The sequence below is a fragment of the Etheostoma spectabile genome, chromosome 21 (genome assembly GCF_008692095.1).
Source record: "Etheostoma spectabile isolate EspeVRDwgs_2016 chromosome 21, UIUC_Espe_1.0, whole genome shotgun sequence".
Lineage (NCBI taxonomy): Eukaryota > Metazoa > Chordata > Actinopteri > Perciformes > Percidae > Etheostoma > Etheostoma spectabile.
This window is the reverse complement of record NC_045753.1, coordinates 4,902,892-4,921,566: the sequence shown is the minus strand read 5'-3', so window position 1 is coordinate 4,921,566 and position 18,675 is coordinate 4,902,892. Positions and strand designations below refer to the sequence as shown.

General features: G+C 40.2%; 1 protein-coding gene across 3 annotated transcripts in view; it reads left to right on the top strand.

The window, feature by feature from the left end:
• Nucleotides 1-1,033: 1,033 nt before the first annotated feature.
• Nucleotides 1,034-18,675, top strand: part of mtr (5-methyltetrahydrofolate-homocysteine methyltransferase) — a 68,493-nt gene continuing 50,851 nt past the window's right edge. For all 3 annotated transcript variants that reach the window (XR_004327283.1, XM_032502838.1, XM_032502839.1), the window contains exons 1-17: nt 1,034-1,223; nt 3,680-3,891; nt 5,289-5,378; nt 5,845-5,914; nt 6,029-6,121; nt 7,772-7,878; nt 9,568-9,627; nt 9,889-9,983; nt 11,266-11,366; nt 12,776-12,837; nt 13,392-13,459; nt 13,560-13,639; nt 14,845-14,957; nt 15,109-15,249; nt 16,968-17,153; nt 17,305-17,484; nt 18,037-18,153. Coding sequence is in view for 2 of the 3 variants with exons in the window: in XM_032502838.1 (XP_032358729.1) it covers nt 1,184-1,223; nt 3,680-3,891; nt 5,289-5,378; nt 5,845-5,914; nt 6,029-6,121; nt 7,772-7,878; nt 9,568-9,627; nt 9,889-9,983; nt 11,266-11,366; nt 12,776-12,837; nt 13,392-13,459; nt 13,560-13,639; nt 14,845-14,957; nt 15,109-15,249; nt 16,968-17,153; nt 17,305-17,484; nt 18,037-18,153 (1,815 nt within the window). In the remaining variant the exon portion in view is untranslated. The remainder of the gene's footprint in view (nt 1,224-3,679; nt 3,892-5,288; nt 5,379-5,844; nt 5,915-6,028; nt 6,122-7,771; nt 7,879-9,567; nt 9,628-9,888; nt 9,984-11,265; nt 11,367-12,775; nt 12,838-13,391; nt 13,460-13,559; nt 13,640-14,844; nt 14,958-15,108; nt 15,250-16,967; nt 17,154-17,304; nt 17,485-18,036; nt 18,154-18,675) is intronic.

Here is an 18,675-nt window from a genome sequence, read left to right as displayed (position 1 = left end):
TCTTTAAAAAGACCTTTTTGGGGGCCCCCCTACTGATCTTTAAATTTCTTTTAAAAAGACCATGGGCCCCAATTGTATCTGAAGTTTCTTTTAAAAGACCTTAGTGGCCCCCCAATATGTTCTGAAGTTCCCTTTTTTTGACCTTATGGTCCCCTAATCTGTTCTGAAGTTTCTTTTAATAGCCCTTTGTGGGCCCCAAATGTTTTGAGTCTCTTTTTATATAGACTATGTTCCCTAATGTTCGAACTCTTTTTATAGACCCTTTGTGGTCCCTAATACTTTGGGGTTTCTTTTATATAGACCCTTGTGGTCCCTAATATGATCTGAAGGGGGGCGGGGTGGGCCCTTTACCAACTGCCCCTTTGCTTGTTTGAAACATGAGTCTCTCTTTTTTGGGGGACCAAAATTTCTGGTGGCAAAACAAAAAAGGGAAGGTAAACCCCTTTTGGAATTTTGCCCCATGAGGTCACCAGATTGGCCCCTGAGCTTCATTTTTCCTCAAAAGGCAAGCGGTCCCAGGGCTTGTTAACTATCGCCCTTCTGGCCACTGGGGGACCATAGGCAGGCTGGGGGGCGCATTTTAATGTTAAAAAAACTCTTAAAGTGACATTTTCATGACATGGGACCTTTAACAGGTATGGCGCTCTCATGACATCACATTTGTGCATGCCAGCTCAGCTGCAGCTACTATGTTAAACGCACCTAAGGCGCAACCAAAGCCAACTGATGTCAATGCGCACCGCTGCAATATGCTCTGCGCTTTTACCAGGCCAGGGGATCGTTTTGTGCCACTGCACCAATAATGGCACATCTGTCACTTTTCAATCTCACTCTGTGTTTTGAGTTTCCTCTATCCAGGTTGTGTTTTTTCCTCTATCCAAGCTGTATTTTTTTAAAGCTGAGATAAGTATCTAATTAATTTACCAAAACAGATATAAATTATTTTTTCTCAGTTGAATGCATGAGAAAATGTTACATACCGTATTATTAGCGCTATGGTAAAGCTTTTATTGTGAAGGTCTACGGCCGGAAGTGTTGATGTCGCCTCAAGCGGACCTCAAGTCAGCGGCTGCGGAAAGTAAGAGTTAGCTAGTTGGTTATTAAAGGTTGAGGGTTAACGATTAGCGGCTTGGTGTTCTTCAGACGGACCCCAGGGCTGTTTTTGAGATTGGCCCTTTACAAGATGGCTCCGACTAATGCCATTAAATATTCTTCAGAAGAAAGTAAGTATAAGAACGTTAGCTTTCCCAGTGTTAACAGTTAGCTTTTAGCGTGCAATGCTCTCTCTGCAATCTGTGTCCATTCTTACTGAACTCACTGCTGTCCATTTGTCACACCACGTGTGTGTATGTGGCAAGTTATACAAGCTATTCACGTTGCACGACATGTAACCGGATGCGACAGTTTATTTTTGTGTAAAGTTAGCTATTCTATAACATGTATTCCATTAGTAACTTTAAATGACAGAGCATGTCGTTGTGTAAGTTTTACGTAACACGTTATGTTGACAGGTATGATGGCAACTAAGCAGCACACATACCAGCGTGTACTACAGGTATAGTAAGTAAGTAACTAAGAAAGTAACATATGTTACAAGGACAAAAAACACAAGTTCCAGGATGAATACTAGCCCCCATTGCCTTATCAACACAGAATGTGAGTTAAGGAACTGGTTAACAATTATGAAATATTGTACCATAGAGAGGAGGTCTGCAATAGGGTTCGGCGGTAATACGGTATACCGCGGGATCTTAAAAATAGCAACGGTATCAGTTTCAATACCGTCATTAAATGCAGTGTACCTTTATAGGAGACAATGATTAAATATTAGATATAAGGTATTTAATGTTGTCATCCAGTGTCTGGAGTGGGGGGGTTATGACAAGTTGCTGAGTGACCTGGTCTGGAAGGAGAACAGGACATCTGCAGTTTGGCAGTATTTGAGGTTCCTCCCTAATGAGAAGGGAGAGGTGTTTCAGTATTAAGGTTTGGTATTCAATTTCTGAACGCTGTAGGCACAAGCCAACAATTTGGTGACGCCGACTGAGCCTTACTCATCATTTTTAATTGGTATATACCGTGGTGAAATAGGGAGGAGGTGTGACATATCAAAATTTGTATACCGCCCAACTCTAGTCTGCAAACTAATATTTATATATTATATAAATTAATATATTAAGTATTTTGGAGTGGGGTGGTTGGTGAAAATAGCTATACCACTACACAAATATCTATATGCAACCCACTAGACTTACTTGCTTACTACTTTACTACTACTAATACTTACCGTCAACAAGTTTATACTTTTATGATCTTTGCCATTAATCTGTTTATTTTATGATCCCCCCCCTGTTTATATTTGTATGATTCTTATTAGAGCCCGACCGATAAAGGATTTTTAAGGTCCATACCGATATAAATATTTTGTTATTTAAAAATCTAATATTCTGATATATCGGCCCATATATATTTAAAACTCCAGAAAAATCCAGAAACGCGTAACAAAACAAACAGATTTCCCTGACATTAGTTATTTGTATTTAAGAGTTTTCACAAAAATTATATGATAATATGAAATGGTGAGATAATTTGTTTTATTGTCACAACAGAACAGAGGAACATCAAAATATATTGAAGTTCTGATAAATAAAATGTATAAAAATAGAAACTTAAGATATGAAACTTAAAGTCCTTTGAACAAAAACACAATAACAAAAAAAAAATCAGTGTTGCCAACAGGGACGTTGTAGAGCGCCCTCTGGTGGACAAACCATGCTACACCAAGGCTCATAACTCGGTTGACAGTCCGTTTTTATTTTATTTTAGAAATATTCATTTATCAGAATCATTTAGTTGTCATTATAAATGATTGTGATGAATGAACATAATATATAGACATTATATTTGATATTGGCCATTATTAATTCTGATACTGATAGATTGGGAAATGCCTAATATCGGGCTCTAATTCTTATTGTTAACCTGTCTACAATTTTTTTTTTTTTTAAATACCGTTAACCTGTTTACATTTTTATGATCCTTCACAACCTTACTGTTAACCTATCAGAAATATTTGGCATTACTATGTATATTTTGGAATTTAACCTTATTGGTATTTTACATTTGGACTATACTTTTGCACTCTTTCTCACTTTGTACTGCAACATGAACACAGGATCAATTAAGTTCTATCTTATCTGAACTTCAGTACTTTTATAAAGTGACCAAGTTGTGTCTGTAACACAGAGTATTGGTCATTAAGGATTACAATCCTATGCTTTAAATATATATGCAATACGCACAATTTTACCCATTAGTTGTTGGTTTGATTACATTAAACAAATGTGACACGAATGTGGGAATGAAATGTGTAAGCTCCATAAACTTGCAGCATTCTTACGTTCCTCAGCACTCTGCTAGAACATTAAATAGAAAATACATGACTTCCATAAAGGTTTTTTGTTTTGATCGAGAAACTTTAAAATGACAGATTAAGTTATTTGTACGGGGTATCGTTTGAGTCCAGTCAGTGGTGGTTTTATTGTCTCACGTTATACAGCATGTTATCACTTAGTTGTAATTTTGATTTAAAGTATGCTTTTTTTCTTTTCTTCTTGGAAACATGTGTCTTACTGTCCAATCCCTGATGAACATGAAGTCCCATTTCTTATCTTTCCAGGATGCCGATGTCCATTAGAGTCCGAACTGCGAGCAGTGCTGCAGCAAAGGATCATGGTCCTGGACGGTGGTATGGGAACCATGATCCAGCAGCATAAACTTGAAGAGAAAGATTTCAGGGGGGATGAGTTTAAAGAGCACCCTCTTTCGCTGCAGGGTAACAACGACCTTCTCAGTATCACCCAGCCCAATGTCATTTACTCAATACATAAGGTAAGTCATCCAGGATGAGACGTAAAGGGTCTGTTCACCCACACTACTTTGGCTTATTTACCCTAGTGATATCAGCCATGCAGTGAATTTCAGTTTCATTTGTTGTGGTTTTGAGCTACATGTCTGAGTCATACTTGTCTATACATACATACATGTCTGATACTCCTGTAGTCAGGTAGCTTAGCAGTCTGAGCTAATGTCTCCTGTAGTAGGTAGCTTAGCAGCCCGGGCTAGTCTCTGTAGTCAGGTAGCTTACATTTGGGAGCTAATGTCTCCTGTAGTCAGTAGCTTAGCATCTGACTAATGTCTCCTGTAGTCGGGTAGCTTAGCTGTCTGAGCTAATTCTCCTGTGGGTCAGGTAGCTTAGCAGTCTGAGCTAATGTCTCCTGTATCAGTACTTAGGAGTCTGAGCTAATGTCTCCTGTGGGCAGGTAGCTTAGCATCTGAGCTAATGTCTCCTGTCGTCAGGTAGCTTAGCACCCTGAGCTAATGTCTCTTGTAGCCCAGGTGTGTGTTCAGCAGTCTGCGATGCAGCAGAGCAACAAACTGTAGCAGCGTCCAGTGTTTCTATCACAGAAACAGACTGTGGTCAAGCTCGCCGTCCGTCACTTGTATCTCTGTGGTCAAACCCGCTGCCGCAAAAATTGGAGACAGATCACGGCAGAACAGAGCGAAGTCTCGGTGACCAGAGCAGACGTAGTAACGTCTCTCGCGAAACAATGTCTGATCATTTTAATGAAATGAGCTGGTTTGACAACTAGACCAGAACACAGGACCTTCTTCCTGGATTTACTTTCTTGTTCCCGCCCCTAGACATATCCGACCAATAGGGCTGGATATTTTTGCCCGATTTGTAATGTGACAATTTGGTACACTTGGATTTTTCCAGGTAAACCAAACCAAAACAAACCGACCAAGGGCAACTCGCTTAAACTTTACTAACTCACCAACTGACTGGACCAAAGCAAACGGACTACAGGTGGGAAAACACCCTTAGGGCTGCACAATATATTGTTTTTCAAAGTATCGCGATATCAGTTGGCGCAATAACCATATCATGAAAGGCTGCGACATATCGCGATAGACACTCAAAGAGTTGTGTGTCAGAGTTAGTTGAAAGAAGTAGACTAAAATGCTCTCTAAAATGTAACCGTCGTTCTTGTGTGTGTCTTGTGTGTTCAATGTAATGTTCAATTTATTCAGTTACAGAATGTTGGACGTTATTTCCTTTCATTCGTTTTAATTTTAACATTTTTTTAGCAGAATACTGAAAGCAGCAGAACTCAAAACAATTAACAAGGTCATCTCTTGTTGCATATTTTCCTCACATTGTTGCAGCCCTACTGTCTCAATGAAAACAGTCCACGGGGTCTAACCTGTGCTCTCTGGGTTTATAGGACTACCTCCTGGCTGGTGCTGACATCGTGGAGACCAACACGTTTAGCAGCACCTCTGTCGCCCAGGCGGACTATGGCCTGGAACACATGGTATGATGTCTGACCCTGCTAGACCACTGTGGATAACTCATGCACTTAGCCCTATATCTACATGCAGCTGTATGCTCTTCACCCAGTTCTGTGACCTTGCTCTTATCTCCACCATAAACTACAACATCCTCCTGCACTCTGCAGACGTGGCTGACACACACACCCAAAAAACCCTCTTTTACCAGGGAACATCAGATACGTTTATTTGCCCATTTCACAGTATTTTACAGTTGTTGTGGCTCAATTTTCACTACAAAATGTCTATTTGGAATGCTGATATAGTCACTGTACTAATATTTGCACGTGACACAACTTTTTATTATTGGTTGACGATTCAATATTGTTATCATATTCTCACCCTTATTATCTGACATTATTGGCAGTTGTGGTATCGGCCTTAACTATATTTTAGTTGCAGCTTTTTTCATGCTTTAAAATGAGACTTGTGTTTTCATTTGTTGTGCAGGCTTATCGTCTCAACAAGGCATCTGCCGAGCTGGCGAGGAGGGCAGCCGACGATGTCACCAAACAAACTGGTCAGCCGAATTTTTAGCATTACAGCAGCAAAGCGTCGGTAGAGAACTGTACAATCCCAGACTCTCTGGGATTTTGTGTGTAACATCCACTGTAATCTGTGTGTGTGTTATCAGGTTTTAAGCGTTATGTGGCCGGGGCAGTGGGTCCAACCAATAAGACCCTGTCTGTATCCCCGTCTGTGGAGAGACCTGACTTCAGGAACATCAGTAAGATGAATTTCCTTCTTCTTCTTTTTTTTTCATTTTTTTTTACATAGCTGTGCATGTTTGGATAGTAACAGAATGCTGGAGAGTGCATAAAGGAAAGGGAGAGAAACAGAAATGACACAAAACAAAAGGCATTCATTATAAGGTGCAACATTTAACTTTGACCCACCAAGTTTGTATTGTCCATGCTGGCTCACTGTCACACCACCATGGCTTAGTGCAGTGTTTCTCAAATGGGGGTACGTGTCCCCCTTGGGGTACTTTGGAGAACTGCAGGTGGTAGTTTATTGGAAAATTATAATCGGTGCATCTCTTCTCTTTCTCTATACCAAAAATGTGACATTTTTATCGCTGTCTTCCCGTCTGTTTTCCGCTTTCTTCAAAAATATTGTCACTTTTTTTTAGGTTTGTTGCTTTAAAAAAATGATTTGTCACCTTTTGCCGATCTCGCATTACCTGCCTTCTTTCTACAGTTATTTTCACAGTTTTTGTTGCTTTTTCAAGTTTTTGTCACTTTTGTTGAAGAGTTTTTAACTATTTTTGACCTGTTCTTGCCTTACTTCCTTCTTTCTACCATCTTTTTCCAAGGTTTTGTCATTTAAAAAAAAGTCTTTGTCGCTTTTTTCATTAGCCTTTAAATGTTTTTCAGTTACAAGGCAGTTGTTTAGTAAATCTATTGCTGACATCGCTGTATTGTTCCTCTTTAAATAGACTTTGCTTTTTCCACCAAAATGATTCACGCTGGTCAGGGGGTACTTGGCTTACCACTGGCTTAGTGGGACACTTAAACTGAACTGAACCATTGGTAATGTTATTTGTGCTTTCAGTGTTTCCTCTAGTTTTTTTTTCCAGTGTCCATAATGCTATTTTCCAATAAACTGTAACTGTCATATTTCACGGGACCTGCATGAATGCAGATTTCATGTCACGGCTTTCGTTGCTGTTTGTCACTTTACCTAAGATTGAGTGACAAGTTGCACTCCCCCTGTTGTTACTTGGTTGCCATGACTTTGCGAGTGATGACGTCCTGTCACTGTTACAGTGGCTCTGGGGGAGAGAGAAAGAGAGAGAGAGCGAGCGGATGACAGTTGGCTTGAGTTCAGTAAAGCAGACGGCTCTACAGAGTCGTGTAATTACGACTTTTTAACTTTTCATAAACAACTGAAGGAGCGGCAGTGTATATAGCGGAAACCCTTTTGGCATCTGCCCAATACCATGGCGACAGAAATTTTACCGTGGCAGGCCGCCATCAACATAGAGGAAACACTGGCTTTAATTACTACAACAATTCAAAGTGTCTGCTGTTAAAACATTGAATGATGTATTGTAGCAGTGTAATGCACAGTTTATTATTACATTGACTGAAGTGTGTGTGTGTGTGTGGTGTGTGTGTGTGTGTGTGTGTGTGTGTGTGTGTGTGTGTGTGTGTGTGTGTGTGTGTGGTGTGTGTGTGTGTGTGTGTGTGTGTGTGTGTGTGTGTGTGGTGTGTGTGTGTGTGTGTGGTGTGTGTGTGTGTGGTGTGTGTGTGTGTGTGTGTGTGTGTGTGTGTGTGTGTGTGTGTGTGTGTGTGTGTGTGTGTGTGTGGTGTGTGTGTGTGTGTGTGGTGTGTGTGTGTGTGTGTGTGTGTGTGTGTGTGCGCGCTTTCCCCAGCATTTGATGAGCTCGTAGAATCCTACACAGAGCAGGTCAGAGGTTTATTAGATGGAGGAGCAGACCTCCTTCTGGTTGAAACCATCTTTGATACTGCCAACGCTAAGGTATCTCTCATCTCATTGGTTTAAACTGGTTCACTAAATAATTTGACTTATTTTTGTTTGATGAATTCTGTCTTGATTCCTCTTACGTCTTAATTTATGTATCTTTAGACTTAAGACCACAACAATATTGACATAGACCTTTGAAAAAACTCCATTGTTACAACCGTTTGAAAGTTATTACTTTGAAATCAGTATTAAAAATGATTTAAAATTGAATACATTAAATATGTAATTTAAAAGTAATGTAACCACGCTCATGACAAAAGCTGAGATGGCAGTAACTGGTACTTCTTAGTACGGATCGACCGGTGCTGGGTTCTCAAGGCCGATACTGATTATTACCAGTTAATGAAACCGATAACCGATATTTGGAACCAATATGCATTTATGGTGAAAATGAATGATTTTTTGGGGCATTTTAGGTCTTTTAATTCACATGACAGCTAAAGACACGAAAGGGAGGGGGGGGGTTTAACATGCAGCAAAGGGCCGCAGGTCGGAGTCAAACCTTGGCCTGCTGTGTTGAGGAATAACCTCAATACATGGGCGTCCGCTCTACCAACTGCGCTATCTGGGCGCCCAAATATGAAAATCTTTAATTCAAAATTAAGATTTTGGAATGTTACAAAGTCCAACACAAAACTGGGTTTAAATGCTTTGAGCAATTATTTAGTAAATGAGAAACTTTCAACGTAATAGCCAGTAAAGGATAGTCAGATAGTGTTGTGTGTGTGTGTGTGTGTGTGTGTGTGTGTGTGTAGGGGGGGATTAAGTCAGACTCAGTGGGGAGTGAAACTGAAGCAGAAGGACAGACATAGAGCTGTAGTCGAGCCAAAGTAGAACACTTTTTAATAAATACATTTTAAAAAACGGCCTGATTTAAGCCCTGCTTTAAGCTTGTTTTTATTCTACATTATTGGATTTTCTTGCTGGTTTAGGGATAACAGACAAAATGACCAAAATATCAGTTTATCAAAACTCATATATTTCAATTACAGGCTAGCTAGCATGAGGATGTGGCTCCCCTGCTCTAGCTGTGTAGTTTACCCCTTGGTGTGGTTGTAACTGCACATTTAACACACTGCACTTGTTTCTTTATAGTTCTACATTTCTATGGCTTATAAAATGCATACAGCAAAATAAATGCCATCTTGTCAGATTCTGGTCCAAACTAAGTTTTGACTAAATATGTGCTCAGTGTATTTTGGCGTTGCACGGCAGAATTGTCCGAGAACTTTGGGTTTGTTCTTTTTTATTATAATGGCAAGATATTCATTCAGGGGCTTCAGTACCTTCAGTACCCACTGAAAAAAAATCTGTTGTGTACTTATACTATGTTAGACAAAACATGTTTTAGGCATTAACTAAATGTCATTGTACAGTGTGTGTGTGTGGGTGTGTGTGTTTATATATATACACACACACACACTGTACATGTGTATAATATATGTAAGTATAAGTATTCCTTGTGGGCTGATTTACACAGATTCAACAGGTTGCACCTTTAATGGGAACTCTGTTTGAAGTGGCCTGTGCTATACATTTTTAATGGACACCTGCCAGCCAATTAGGAAAAGAGAATTGTCTGTGGGCATTATAAATCTAACTGAAAGTGTCTGTTGTGTAACCTGATGTTGTATGTAAGGTAAGGGGATTGATATCTCTTCCTGTGTGTGTTTCCTTCTACAGGCTGCCTTGTTTGCCATCGACCTGCTGTTTGAGAAGAGCTACGAAAGGAAACCTATATTTGTATGTCTGTGATATTCTATTTGTAATCTCTTTGCATATTTAGTAAATGTAAAATGCTGAATATGTGTAAGTGATGTAAGTTATACCTTCCTCCATTACAATTTGACAACATGGCTTAAAAAAATCTATTCATTGAGTTTCTGACCAATTTCAAAAAAAGAAACAAAGCAGTTTTGGGCCCAAACTACTGATGAATGTATTCTGTGGGGATTATATTTCTTTAAATCCTCCTCTTGCCATCTTGTCCCATTCAACGTATAGATCTCAGGGACCATTGTTGACCGGAGTGGACGTACTCTATCTGGTCAGACAGGAGAAGCCTTTGTACTGAGTGTATCCCACATGAACCCTCTATGGTGAGCTACTTCACATCACACATAACTACGCTTAGAATATACAGAACGGTGTGAAACTGTGCTGTTCTGCCAATATCATAACTCCTTTCCACTACTCCTTCTCTGAAGTGTATTATAGTGCGTTTTTTTTTTTATTACTCGCAGGTAAGAATTTCCGAGGTCAAAATTGGAAACCGGTCCCCTGAACTCGGATTTCCGAGTTGGGAAGTTCAAACAGTTGTGAAATCTGTAGTAACATACAGTTATTAGCACTTCTTTATTTGTCGTACACACAGCCCTGTCCATCTTCTATCTTTGGACTTGTTACACTGCTTGTAAGCACACAAAAATAGCGTAATGCGTTGGTATAAACTGGTATTGCTAACAATGGCTAACCTGGCTATAGCTAGTCTATATCCACAAAGTTCCACCTCAGGGATTGCCCTGGGGCCAGCAAAAATATCCGCCGGATGTCCCTCTTTCAGCCGGTTATCCGTGTGAAAAAACTGATTAATTTCTGCCTTTCTTTTGCTATTTTTGGTTAAGTTTTCCTTCTCAGGTACACAGATACTGTCATATATTATAGATGACTGTCTTAAAATATATTGTGTTTAACAAAATTTCCTGTGTGCCTGCACTTTTGTCATGATGGAGAAAGGCTTCTAAATGTAGGCCTATATGTGGGGAGTTACCTGTAGTTTCCATGTTTTGTAGATGCTGTAGTTGTGTGTGCCACGCTATATAATGTGTTATTAAAGTGGGAGTCTTTATCCACGACGTTCCACTTCCAGGATTGTTCCATTGCTGCTGTAAATTCCGCCGTGATTTCACTCATTTAGGCCCAATGTCCATTACCTTCCTCTTTCTTTGTGTTGGCGTTCTAACCTCTGATGGATTTCTGAGGACTATGGTTACCTGGTCCTCAGATCTCTACAGGGTAAATCCAGACAGCTAGCTAGACTATCTGTCCAATCTGAGTATTCTGTTGCACGACTAAAACAACTTTTGAACGTAAACACGTTCCACCAAAACAAGTTCCTTCCTGAGGCTATTTTGTAGAGGCAACAGGGCTCCGTCCTTAAGACGATTGTGATTGGTTTAAAGAAATGCCAATAAACCAGAGCACGTTTTTCTGCCATCCTGGAATTCTGTGTGGACTAGCCAGACCCTCCTGGGCAGCGCTGTGGAGGAAGGTCTGGCAATGCGAGACTAGGCTAGAGCTAACCAAATGGAACGCACTATTCGCCTGAACTCAAGTCTGAACTCCAGTTTCTCACTGGTTGTGTCCCTCTTTATGTTGCAGCATTGGTCTGAACTGTGCCTTGGGGGCGACAGAGATGAGGCCGTTTATTGAGGCCATAGGAAAAAGCACCACAGCTTTCATCATCTGTTATCCCAATGCAGGTAACCCTCACTCAGTCTAACCAACTACATCTTCAACACAGTGCAGGCCTGGTATTTGTGGTCAAAATTTACAATGAAGAGTTAAGGCCTAAATCCAAATTTTGTACCCAGATATACAGTTGTAAAGGTTTGGGCTCCTCTACTTAAAGAGTTCATTAGAATGACTAATTACAGCAGGTGAAAAAAATGTATGGAGTCTTGAGAGTGCCAGACCCTTTGCCTTCACTTTTCCGACTTATTGTCATGTCTGGAAAAGGCATTCAAATATTTAATTACATGGTCATTAAAATGATGCTTTTTTGTTACTGTTAAAATGAAACAAATATTTGTGAATGACAATTTTTTGAAAACATACAAAACATACAACTTGCAACACATCCGACAAAATAATACATTTTTATTTTTTATTTTAAAGCTATAGTGCATACTTTCTGTCTCACCCATGAGGAATTCCAAGTAATGACAACAAAACTGTCGGCGAGTCCGCATGACACAAGCCTTCCGTGATCACGCTCCCCCCACCGCCCCTCCCGTTGCAGTTGCTAGTAGCCAAGGAGGACACAGAGGATTAAAAAAACATGATGAACTCTTCAGAAGAGGTCATTATCTTCATAGCCTTCATCTACATTGTCATACTGAGAAATCCAGAGAGTTGAGTGGAGCTGATAGTCTTAATTCATCTGGCAATGGCTTGAATGTAACGGACGTTCATTAATATCAAAAGGTTACGCACAAAAGCTTTAAATCAAGTGCTCACAAAGAAAAACAAAAAGTAAAATGTTAGCTTTTTAAGAAATCATTTTTTACAATTCCATGAAAAATAAAATTGAGTTGAAAGACAAAAGAGGGGTATTGAATTATATAATCTTTTGATCAAGTAATTATTACTCTGTGGACGTCTATAATAATTCCATTGGCACAATCTACAGTAGAACTCATACAAATGTGCCCTGAACTTGATATAGTACATACGGTATGGTACGTACACAATCTTCTCCAAATCAGTGGCATTGTTTACTTCATATTTCTATTTAATACAAATTCAGACTTGGAAATACATATGAATATGGTACTTGTAACAATTGCCACCCTTTGTGACACTTACATATTGTGGGACAGAATATTAGAAACAGCAATCCAACAATACACCACCACCAAGACGTACTTCAGTCACAGAAATGACCAGAATTTCACACAGACTGGATTTATTATATTATATTTATATACTATATATAAGGTTAGTTTTGGATTAGTGCATGATGTTAACTCACTGTTAATGATTCTGCTGTTCTTTTAAGCAGCTGGGGCACACGCTGACCTGTGGCCTTATTTATGTTGCATCATGTGTCAGACCACCCAGGATGATGTAATGATTACATGAGCTCTGTTTCTTATCTTCTTTCTTTTAGGTCTTCCAAACACATTCGGAGGGTATGACGAAACCCCAGAAGTAACAGCCTTCAATTTAAAGGTTCTATTGTATTACAGTTATTTATTTAGATTTTTTAAAATTGATGTTAAGATATACATCACCATAGGTGACTGTGGTGAAAGAATCTGATCACGATTGTTTTGTAGTTGGTTGGTCATCACTCGGGTGAACAGTTGAATTGGTCATACAGTGTCAGGAACAATCCCTGTGTAATACTCCTGTAACACTAAACATCCATTTCACCATAAAATCACTGCCAAATATACATCCAAGCACATGTTCTCAGGTTAGTGCGTACTTTCTGCTGCACCCATGAGGAACTCAAAGTAATGACAAAAAAACTGATGCAAGCCTTCCGTGATCGCGCAATGCCCCCACCCCCCTCTGCGGTAGCGGTTGCTAGAGTCTTAATTAGCTTTGAAGCAACTCATTTGGCAATATCTTGAATGTAACGGACATTAATTTATATCAAAAAGTTACTAAAAAAGAAAAGTTGAATTCAAAATTCAGAATAGAATAATGTGTGCCAAGTAAGTCAAGTTGATCCTGGCTGCTTTATTGCTGCAACTAACATTTAGTTATATCTTCTGCAGGAGTTTGCTATGGACGGACTAGTGAATATTGTGGGAGGCTGTTGCGGCACCACACCCGGACACATCAGGTCACTCTCCTTTTTTTTTCTGACAAGAAAATGTCTGTTTTGAATTTCAGGCAATTGTGAACATTTGAAATATTTTCCCTCTCATCTCCTCCTCATACAGGGCCATATCTGAAGCAGTCAAACACTGTCAGCCCAGAGTTCCTGAAGCTGATATTTATCAAGACTACATGCTGCTGTCAGGTATCTAAACCTTCCGTTATCATCTGTGAAGTCTGCTGTCAAACTTCTCTAATATTTGTGAATATAATTTATATTCCTTATTTATTCCCGGAGGGGAAATTTCAGTTTTTTTACTCTGTTGTTAGAACACACAGGCCTGAAAAACACACATGCTCAGGTCCTTTATATGCACGAATGGAGAGAGTGAAGGGGCTACCAGTGCACACTCCGTACAGGGACTTGAACCACAATCCTGCTTGTTCAGATTAATGAATTGAGGATGTTGATCATATGACTTGAAATACAGTAAATTCTGAAATAGTGATTTGTTTATTTACCTGAACTACAGAGAAAACCAGGCCCTTTATTAGAAGGATTGATGCAAACTTCACACTTAACCCAACTTCCATGTTTACCTCTTCCATGATTAATTTGATATAGTATAATGGAGTTTGAAAAAAACTAACCGTGACAAAAAAACAAAAAAAACAGTGATTACCTGTATTTGTGCGTGCACAATTTGAACACTGGCTTTCATTTGAGAATTTTCAGTACACGCTGGCTGTGGCTCAGGAGATAGAGTGGTCATTTACCAATCAGAAGGTTGGCGATTCGATACCTGTCCGCCTTGGTCTAAATTTCAAACAGCCCTCAGGGCTGTTTTATAGTTGTGCCGAGGCTCCATGGAGAGCTTTCGCCGTAGCTACGTAAGTGGCCTGGTGTTTATTCTTGTGCGCTGGTGTGTGCATTGAGCCGGCGTGTGTGTGGGGGGAGTGTACGGTAGAGGAAGAAGTGAAAGAGTGGCAACGATTGGCCAAGTGCCGTGTGTTGCCGCAATGTGTAGTTACATTTTTCAAGAAGTACACGTCCGGCTACGGCATAGGGTCCGGCGTAGATGCTGAGAGGTCTGCGGGGGTACGTTGTGGTTTTGACGCAGAAGCAAAAAACGGCCTTGGGCAAGACTTTGAACCCTAAATACGGCGTCATCGACTATATAAATGCATTCACAACAACTAACCTCAAACATGTTTCCAACATTAACAATTCATGTTAAATTGTCCAGGCATTAGAACATGGTAACGTTTCTTTTTGTAAAAGCACTTTCCATTTATCATTAGTATAATTCTTGTTGTTAATTTCATACTTGATGTTCTTTGTATTGACCTTTCTATATAAAAAAAAAAAAGAATGGTAAATGTGATATAAATGGCTTTCTTTTTTTCCAGGTTTAGAGCCCTTCAGGATTGGCCCTTACACCAACTTTGTTAACATTGGCGAGCGCTGCAACGTGGCTGGGTCACGCAAGTTTGCCAAGCTGATCATGGCAGGAAACTATGAGGTGAGACACATTTGGAGTTAAATTGTTATTATTGCTGATATTATTTAATTTATCATTTTCAGAAATGACGGTCGAATCCTGAGCATAGATTCTAGAAATTCTAGCATGATTAACTGTCCATTTACTTTGTGCTTGTCTGTTTGTTGTCCAGGAGGCTCTAAGCATTGCTAAGGCCCAGGTGGAGATGGGAGCCCAGGTCCTGGATATAAACATGGATGAGGGGATGCTTGAGGGGCCAGCAGCTATGACCCGATTTTGTAACTTAATCTCTTCTGAGCCAGACATCGCACGGGTAGGAGATTTAAAGACAGAGGAAATTAACACAATTTTTAAATAACAGTTTTTTCCCATGTTACTATATTGGGTATATTGCCAATAAATACAGTATATTACAGAAATGAATGCCTACAATTTTTACAATTCTTTGTCCGTCTGGCCTTATTTTCTAAAAAAGACAAATAAATAAATAAAACAAACTATATACTCGCCTGGATGCCCACATAATGCATAATGTGTGACAAAACTGCATTCACATCTGTAAACAAACTCGCAATGCATCATGGGAGATCTACAGAAGACACGGAGCACAAAGATAGCAGCAGAAATGAGCAAAAAACATGATAAATTATGGACATCAAGTGGATAAATCTTGGATTAACAGTTTTGGTTTATTGCTCAACGACTCCAAAAAAGACACAAGTTCCAGGCTGGATAGAAAATCACCTGTAAAGGCTAGAAAGACCCAGAAGAGACCTCCGTGACGCTCTTTAGCTTTTAGCCGCAAAAAATCTGTAAGTTTCTGTCTTTTGGTGATCAAATGATGAAATATGAATCAGAGGTGCCGTTTTTGCTCGCATACGACCCCTTCGCTGAAGAGGGTAAATGTAGCTTAAACACTAAAACAAATAAAGGGAATCATTTCCAACATTCTTTTACTGAACAAAGTCAACATTGAATTGAACATGAAAGGCACTACTAAAAACTACTGATGTGTCTTTTGCGAAATGTCGCAGCCTTTTGCATTATGTTTACAGCGCCTGTGGATACTGCGATGACTGTGAAAAAATTATATAATGTACTGCCCTACTCAGCTGTACATGTTTTTAGTGCTAACTAATACATTTTTTCACACCACTGACCCGGTAAGGTCCATCTGACCAGCGTTCAACCCTCCTTTAGTCAATTCCAACCAAACCCGCCAGCACGGATCATGACAATTCAGATATGACCTGTGTCACAGCCCAGGACAATATGGAGAAAATCCAATATCACGATATTTTTGACCAAATACCTCAATATCGATACCGCAACAATATTGTAGTGTTGACTATTGGTGCTTTCACAAAATATTTACACAATGAGATTTTGGATAAATAAACATCAGATATGTGGCCATGATGACTAAGTGGGTAAGGCAAATAATGCCTTGGATGGTTTTCTAAAGCACAAATAAATAACCATTAAATACTCCACAGAGTATTTTGTGGAGACATTACTAGTTTAATTCTCCTCCTCTGCATTTAATTCTGGGCAGAGCCAATAGTTTTAAACTTCAGCAGAGGACCCACCTTCAAAGAAGTCAACACTTGTCAATGGGGAGAGGGCAGACTCTCTGGACCACTAAAATGGACCAGAGTCTGGTAGGACCAGGCTAATGGACCAGAGTCTGGTAGGACCAGGCTACTGGACCAGAGTCTGTTAGGACCAGGCCAGGAAATTTTAGCTTGCTTAGGGAAACTGATTAAAAAGCTGGCATTAAAACCAGGATTTGGCAGATTTGCTGCCTTGGAGATGCGGAAATTCCCTCCAGAAGCACACTTTTTCTTTCGATGTTGTGAAACCGGTTGCTGTGACTAGGCTGTGTAGAAGCCTGCTTTTAAAAACACAATCATTGTTTGGGGCTAGCCAGTGAATATTAACTTGTTTCTTTTTGTTTTCCTTTGTTTTCTCCTGAGTTAATCTGCTCAGTAAATCAGAAAACGTCATTGAATCGTTCCTTCCCCTCCCCAGGTTCCACTGTGCATCGACTCCTCAAACTTCTCAGTGATTGAGGCTGGGTTGAAATGCTGTCAGGGGAAATGTATAGTCAACAGTATCAGCCTAAAGGAAGGAGAGGAGGAGTTCCTGCACAGGGCTGCCACTGTGAAACGCTACGGAGCTGCTGTGGTGGTCATGGCCTTTGATGAGGAGGGTCAGGTGAGGCGGCACACACACACACACACACACACACACACACACACACACACACACACACACACACACACCACACACACACACACACACACACACACACACACACACACACACACACACACCCACCTTCACAAAAGTGTGCTGTCCACTCAAGGCAACAGATACAGAACGCAAAGTGGAGATCTGCACTCGGGCCTACAAGCTGCTGGTTGGCAAAGTGGGATTTGACCCCAACGATATCATCTTTGACCCCAACATCCTCACCATCGGTACCGGCATGGAGGAACACAACGACTACGCCATCTACTTCATCAGAGCCACCAAACTCATCAAGGTAATGCACCTGTCAGTCGGAGGAAGAATGAACGCAAATTCAACCAATCCTTATGTCACTGTTAAACCTTGATTTATGGTTCGACAGAGGCTCCACGTAAATCAATCTCTTTAAGAGAATAGCAGGGCCGGCTTGTGTGAGTGTGTGGTAGAGCGAGTGAGAGAGTGATGGTGATTAGCAACTCTAGAGTCATAGTTAGAGGAAAAAAAGTGTCTCCCCTGTGCTTTCTGACCACAGTGGGAAAGCTGTAGCAGGACAAGTTAACTCTCTCCTTGAGTTCATGTTTATGGAGAAGGAGAACCAGGAAACTAGTTGGGGGAAATGAAACGTTACCAGCCCACGGCGGAGCAACATGCGTCACCGCGACGTGTAGTTACATTTTTTGAGAGGTACACGTGTGGCTATGGCTTGAAAGCCGCTTCACGTTGTGCTTCTGGGACACGCCATTGTGCAGCTGGTGGATTATCAAACATTGACTGGAACGCAGCTCAGACGCGCCCGGTAGAAATTAGGGGTTACACTGTGTGATTGTGTGTTTGTATGTGTTTGTAGGAGACATTACCAGGAGCCAGGGTGAGTGGAGGTCTGTCCAACCTGTCCTTCTCCTTCAGAGGGATGGAGGCCATCAGAGAAGCTATGCATGGAGCATTTCTCTACCACGCTATCAAGGTAAACACTGACACACAACTATTTATCCGCAGACCGTACTTTCAATAGAGTTCAAGGTAGAATTCATAGTGAGTAATCATAACAATGTTTTACGGAAGAGTGAATTGTGCTGAGAAAACCAAAACTATCTTCATGGCTACATACCTTACGAGGGTTAAGCATGAAAAGTTTTTCTGAATTGGGTAAACTGATCCTTAAATGGGTTTTTTTTATAGCGGATTGGCCTCTAACTCAGGAAGCTCCTCTTGCTACTCTTACTGCTAGATTTGTTAAAATAAAATAATAAGAATATATAGTAGTGCATCTACATAAAATGTTGCTATACAGTCCCTGACAAAAGTCTTGTCGCTTGTGTACAAACTACCTGAAGTGCCGCTGAAATATATTTCTAATCAAGATTTATCAAGAAATGGCTCATTTTAATCCCAACAGCTTTTGTAATAATGTTTCAGTGCAAAAAGAAACTGTCAAAAATATTCTAATATTCACAGCTTGGTAAAGCCCATTGAGTCAATTTTTGCA